Source organism: Mchenga conophoros, linkage group LG22, assembly GCF_057382185.1.
Source record: "Mchenga conophoros isolate Kocher_MC1m ecotype Shallow Benthic linkage group LG22, M_conophoros_male_GT1.1, whole genome shotgun sequence".
NCBI lineage: Eukaryota > Metazoa > Chordata > Actinopteri > Cichliformes > Cichlidae > Mchenga > Mchenga conophoros.
In genome coordinates, this window is record NC_140546.1 from 25,758,306 (window position 1) to 25,763,922 (window position 5,617).

At 39.5% G+C, this 5,617-nt stretch overlaps 1 protein-coding gene across 1 annotated transcript; it reads right to left on the bottom strand.

Annotated features, from left to right (window-relative positions):
• Positions 1-1,130: 1,130 nt before the first annotated feature.
• LOC146549559 (sterile alpha motif domain-containing protein 3-like) lies at positions 1,131-5,093 on the bottom strand. Its single transcript, XM_085262436.1, has 9 exons — positions 5,000-5,093; positions 4,156-4,351; positions 3,907-4,068; positions 3,337-3,424; positions 3,082-3,246; positions 2,585-2,791; positions 2,183-2,351; positions 1,942-2,021; positions 1,131-1,463 (listed from the first exon to the last, which is right to left on the bottom strand). Exons 1-9 carry the CDS (start codon positions 5,091-5,093, stop codon positions 1,167-1,169), a joined length of 1,458 nt encoding a protein of 485 aa, XP_085118562.1. The 3' UTR covers positions 1,131-1,166.
• Positions 5,094-5,617: the final 524 nt, after the last annotated feature.

A 5,617-nucleotide genomic window follows, 5' to 3' on the forward strand; every position in this document is an offset into this window, starting at 1 on the left:
GGAGATGCCCCCAAGGGTGGTGGAGAATGACCGAGCTAAGATCCTGTGGGACTTCCAGATACAGACGGACAAAATGGTGGTGGCTAACCAACCGGACATAGTGGTGGTAGACAAACAGAAGAAGACGGCCGTAGTGATCGATGTAGCGGTTCCAAATGACAGCAACATCAGGAAGAAGGAACACGAGAAGCTGGAGAAATACCAAGGGCTCAGAGAAGAGCTCGAGAGGATGTGGAGGGTGAAGGTAACGGTGGTCCCCGTGGTAATCGGAGCACTAGGTGCGGTGACTCCCAAGCTAGGCGAGTGGCTCCAGCAGATCCCGGGAACAACATCGGAGATCTCTGTCCAGAAGAGCGCAGTCCTGGGAACAGCTAAGATACTGCGCAGGACCCTCAAGCTCCCAGGCCTCTGGTAGAGGACCCGAGCTTGAAGGATAAAACCGCCCGCAGGGGCGTGCTGGGTTCGTTGTCTCATCCTGGACTGTGGTGCTGACACTCACCATGGTACACTCTCAGAAATAGGGGTGCCAAAGTGTACCAAAAAGGGTACAAATGCTTGTCGCTGGGGGTGTTCCTTTTTGAAGGACATTTCTGTACCCTTTAGGCTTGGTACATTTTTGTACCTTATGAAGTTGTACCATCTGAAGTACAATCATGTACTTTCCTAAGACATAAATGTACCTTCAAACTATAGTACAGAAATGTTCCCTTGAAAAGGGTACAATAGGGTACCTATGAGGGTACCCCCCCAGCGACAACCTATTTCGTACCTAAAGAGACAAAAATGTACCCCAATAGTCCAAAATATTTGGTTATTTAACCATTTATTTTCGATAATAGAATCACATCAAAGCATTTAAACAACCACAGGAATACATCCTTGATTACATTCGTATATTGCCATAGGACATGTCAAGAAAAATACATTCATTTTAAAAAAGTAAACAGTCACATAAAGACATTAAACACCTGAACACAATGTTTTGACGGATCACACATGGCGTTGAAAAGAGTGATACTTGGAAAAAGCTGCCTGGCAGTCGTTTATTCCACAAGTGATGCCGAAATGAGGCTCATGTGCGTGTACTAACCCAACATGTGTAATCAACTTCCTCAGAGTAAATGCCCTTTTTGAACATTTTGAACATTTGTGGAGTGGGGGCATATTTAATAGAGTTGGTTAAGTACCCTGGTGACACTTACTGGCAGGGGTTTGTCTCCCTGGTCTCCTATGTTGACAATGCAGTTCTGAAGAAAGACAAGTGTTTTCTTGAAGTATGCAGGGTAGGTCATGTTGAACACGAAGAAGGTGGAGAATGCTGAGATGTAGGCCTCATCCAGCGAGCAGCATGAGCAAACATCCACTCCTTCAACTGTGACAACACAGCGACACTGTCTTGAGAGGGCAGTTGTCCAACTCTTATCCTTCATTCGAATGGTTGGGTATGGACTCATGGGAGTATTCTGCAGAAGAGGAAGAAAAACATTAGTATACAGTATGTTTAAGCAATATGTGCCAAGTGGATTTTCAACAGATTCCTCAAATTACCTTCTTTTTTTTGCTGCAAAACAAAACTGTCTATTCTGATAACCTGTAAACATGGCCCCTACTCCAAACAAAAAGCTTCTTGACCAATGACTGTTGTGGAAGTGTTTGATAAGCTGTTAAAGTTTGACATAATATTCAAGGGCAAAAGCAATCACCCCTGACAGTGACAGTACCTGTGAAGAAGAATTTCCCTAAGGGGACAATAAAGGTCTATCTATCTATATAAACACCAGACAAAACCCAAGAGCACAGCAGCACTGTGAATTAACAGCAGTGTTTCCCCTACATTAGCTTAGCTGTGATGCTGAACCGCAGCTGAATTCAGCTCCATGCCAACAAAACACCGAGAATGAAACTTGTGGCCAAAGGCTATGCATTGCATCATGCATTTACCTCTCCAAGGATGATGAAATCTTCTATCTTCTCCTTGAAGATGGATGGCAAGAGGAGAAGTGCCCCCTTGAAGTCAATTCCTAGGTCATACAGATGCAAATACACTTCATTAGATTTTGATAGCATGCAAATTCCCATTAACATGCTCTTGACATGGCACTATGGTACATCAATTATCTTTGGAAGAGAGAGCAAATGAATTGTCACAAAATTTACTATTTGTATGAGGTCAAATTAGCACCAGTAATGTCTTCAGCCAGTGCATTCTCTCTTGCCTCCATGTAGACCTTCTTCAGTGGAAAATCCTTGGTCATTTGAAGAACATTTTGAAGAACAGCAGTGAAGTTTTCGCTAAAGCGGCGACAGATGTTGTCTTGGCAGGGATGCATTAAATCAACCTCATCACACAACTGGAAATGAAAAGAGCAGAATAGACAAAAGAATGACATTTTACATTGAGGATTTAAACTTTTGACATGTTTAAAGACACAGACTGGAGATAAATGTAAAGTGCTTTAACCCTTGAACAAAAATTCTAAAGATAATGAACAGATTGATTAATCAGTTAGTACAGAAAATAATAATCAGATTTAGAGACAAAAAAATCATTAGCCGTTTCCCCAATCATCTTAACAATTCTTACCCCTGCAGATGTCCCCAGGAATGGATATCTCTTTAATAGGTCCACAGTACACATTCCTTCAGCTACCTCTCGACGTCTCCATGCAAAGGTTTTTGTCATGCGGTCTTTCACCAGTGCTGTGTCAGGATGTAGCTTCTTGTGCTGATCATTTAGCACCTTGATATGAGCATCAACGGAGGCTGCATCTTCCCCCACAAAGCACGAATCCTTTGTCAAAGCAGATATCAGTATTATCATAAGTAAACTCTGATAAGTTAATGTTACTCGAAATGCGGTAATTTGTACACCAAATGCTTTGAAAAAAATGCAAAAATGTTGAATAGGAATTGCAAGTTGAGCTGACTTTTGTTAAATCAACTGTGAAGTTCCTTTTTCTATGTTAATGTTATCTGTTAACATGTTTCTTTCAATTAATGTTTACTTTTAGCTTTACAGTGAACATAATAAGACTACATATGTTACCTTAGCTCTTAGAGGCTGAGGGTGTGAGGACTTACGAGAGAGGGCTTCAGTCTCTTCAGACAGGAGCTGCTGGATTCCTCTGTGGTCCGATGTTTCTGCGTGCGTCCAAACTTTTCTTTAACCCGGTTCACTTCTTCGTTGCTGATTAGGGGAGCCCGTTCTGCTTTGAACTTTCTCTTGAGTTGGCTGTGCCAGGTGTCCTAGTTGTTTCAAATGTATATAAGTAGTTAATTATGGTTACTTTATATTAATATAATCTATAAAAGAAACAAAAAAGGAGAGGTACTCACATAACCATTTCCGTGTACATCTCTTAAGAAAGGATACTTCACAATCAGGGCTTTGATGACCTGGATGTAGTCTGAGTGGGTTGGGTACCTGTTTCAAACATAAGAAAAACAACCCACAGTACACTGATTACTCTTATCCTTTCCTGGGGGCTTTTCTGTTCTTCAATTCTTCTAATCATATTGTTATTACCGTAAATAGTATGTTGTAGACCAATGTCAAATCAATGTAGCTAAAGTTGATTTTAATTTCTTAAAAATGGGCGTGGACAAACAGCCACACCTCTCCCAAACTTCATTAATTTAATTGACTGCAGTCCTGAATTATTAATTTACTCTTGAGCAAATTCGAAAATGAACACTTTGGATATCATAGTCCAGACAAGGTCTGGAGACACAGGATGTATGGTTTTACCACTATTGCCAGTTCATTGGAACCGTGTGTCACGCCAGACTCGAACGCTGGTCTCCAGATTGGGAGGCAGATGGGCTAAGCATTTGTTCTCTGCCTCTCTTACAACAGCAATATTAATATTAAGAAATTAATGTAATTATTCAGAAAGGAACCCTTACATTGTGTACTGTGACAGCATTTCATAAAGAGTCCCAATTATTTTGTTTCGGTACTTCTGTTTTTTCTGGACTGGTTCTTTGAGATCCAAGCGACTCTGGACATCTTGTGGGAATTTTGGAATGGAAATAACTGCAGGCAGTCTACGGCAAGAAGGTATAGAACTGCAATACAGTAGGAAAACAGCATTAACTAGCCATTTTGCAAACACTTAAATGCATATGCAAATTTAGACATTTATCACAACCTACCTCTGGTTTGCTTGGGACACTGGACCTTCAACTGTACCTTCAAATGGGTCGACCGGTTGTAAAGTGATGATGACTTCCTTGTAGCGGTTTGTGAAGTCTCTGAACTTCAGCTGCTTTTTGAAAGACTTGTCAAAAAGATATGCAACCATGGTCTCAGTGAGTCCACAGTCTACCGTCTCTCCATCTACATCGTTATCTGAAATATAAAGTACAGTATGAAATAAAAATAAAACCATTTTCAAATTTAGTTTTAAAGTGACATTATGGTCAATACATAATAATAATAATAATAATAATAATAAGCTATCATTGTGAATCTGTCTATATTCCCCAAAAGGAAGTTACAATTAATTCTCTTGATTAATTGTTAATATAAATTAACTGGTAATATAAAAATGTAAGTAAGTGTCCCTGCGCAGAGCTTACAGCTCTCATATTCGAAAATCCCACTAAGTAGGTGGAATGGTACAAATGTGTACCTTCCATTGTTTAAAATCCCTTTGAGCGGGAAACAAGTTAGATGCGATAAATTTTGCTTAGAAAACGATTTTGTTAATAGCTATATTTACATACTAGCATGTTTTGAGAAATTATTGATTTTTTTACATTGTTGTACACGGTTCGTCACTATTTATTGATAAAACACTCGAATACCGCGGGCAGACAGACGTTGAACATTCCACCAACAGTCTAAATAGTCCACATTTGTACCTTTCTTTGTTTAAAACTTAGTTAACTGCTAGCTTTCGCCCATGTTAAATCTAGCTCTTCGGACTTTTGCTAACTCTACTGTAAAATTACACGTTGTAATTTTTATAAAAACACAAAATCACACCCGACTTACCTCTAAATCTTTGCGCCTCGTCGTCTGACACATCAATGCCTTCTTCCATCAACCTTTTAAGGAGCTCCTCCGTGGATAACCCCCTGAGAGTCATTTTCTGCATCAACGCTAGTCAGCGCGGAGGCGGAGCACTCATCGCTGCTGCCTTTTCGGCCTTTGGGATTAATGCGCGTTGCGAACTTGACACATGAAAATACAACATTGTGGTATTAATGCGCAGTTGTTTAGAAACCGTTATGCTGTCTTGGCGAACTATATTTGTAACTTACAAAATGTAGTCACTGTAACATAAAAATCTGCTTGACATTTTAACTTCCAAAGAACCTCGGTTTAACTTGATGTTGCAAATTCCATAAAAACCTCACAATTAATGAACAATTCTAGGATGTAGTAAAAGCAAAAAAGTAAACGGCCAAACATAACAGTAAAATGATTTCATGTTTTTGAAAGATTTAAAACATTAAAAAATTATAACTGGAACTTAATAAAATGGAAATGGACCAGTTTTTTTTAACATCATTTGGTTGTGCCTGCATGTCATTGTGTGTGTGTGTTTTTTAATATAATTTAACATAACTTACACAAAGGTAGGTTACAGATATTCTTTGCATCATAGGA

Bases quoted from the DNA above. Each gene is read 5' to 3' on its own strand.
- LOC146549559 (XM_085262436.1), bottom strand. From the start codon at position 5,093: ATGACTCTCAGGGGGTTATCCACGGAGGAGCTCCTTAAAAGGTTGATG. The intron at 4,352-4,999 runs GTAAGTCGGGTG...TTTATATTTCAG, and splicing joins CGAGGCGCAAAGATTTAGAG to ATAACGATGTAGATGGAGAG. The intron at 2,352-2,584 runs GTAAGAATTGTT...TTTCATTTCCAG, and splicing joins TCCTGGGGACATCTGCAGGG to TTGTGTGATGAGGTTGATTT.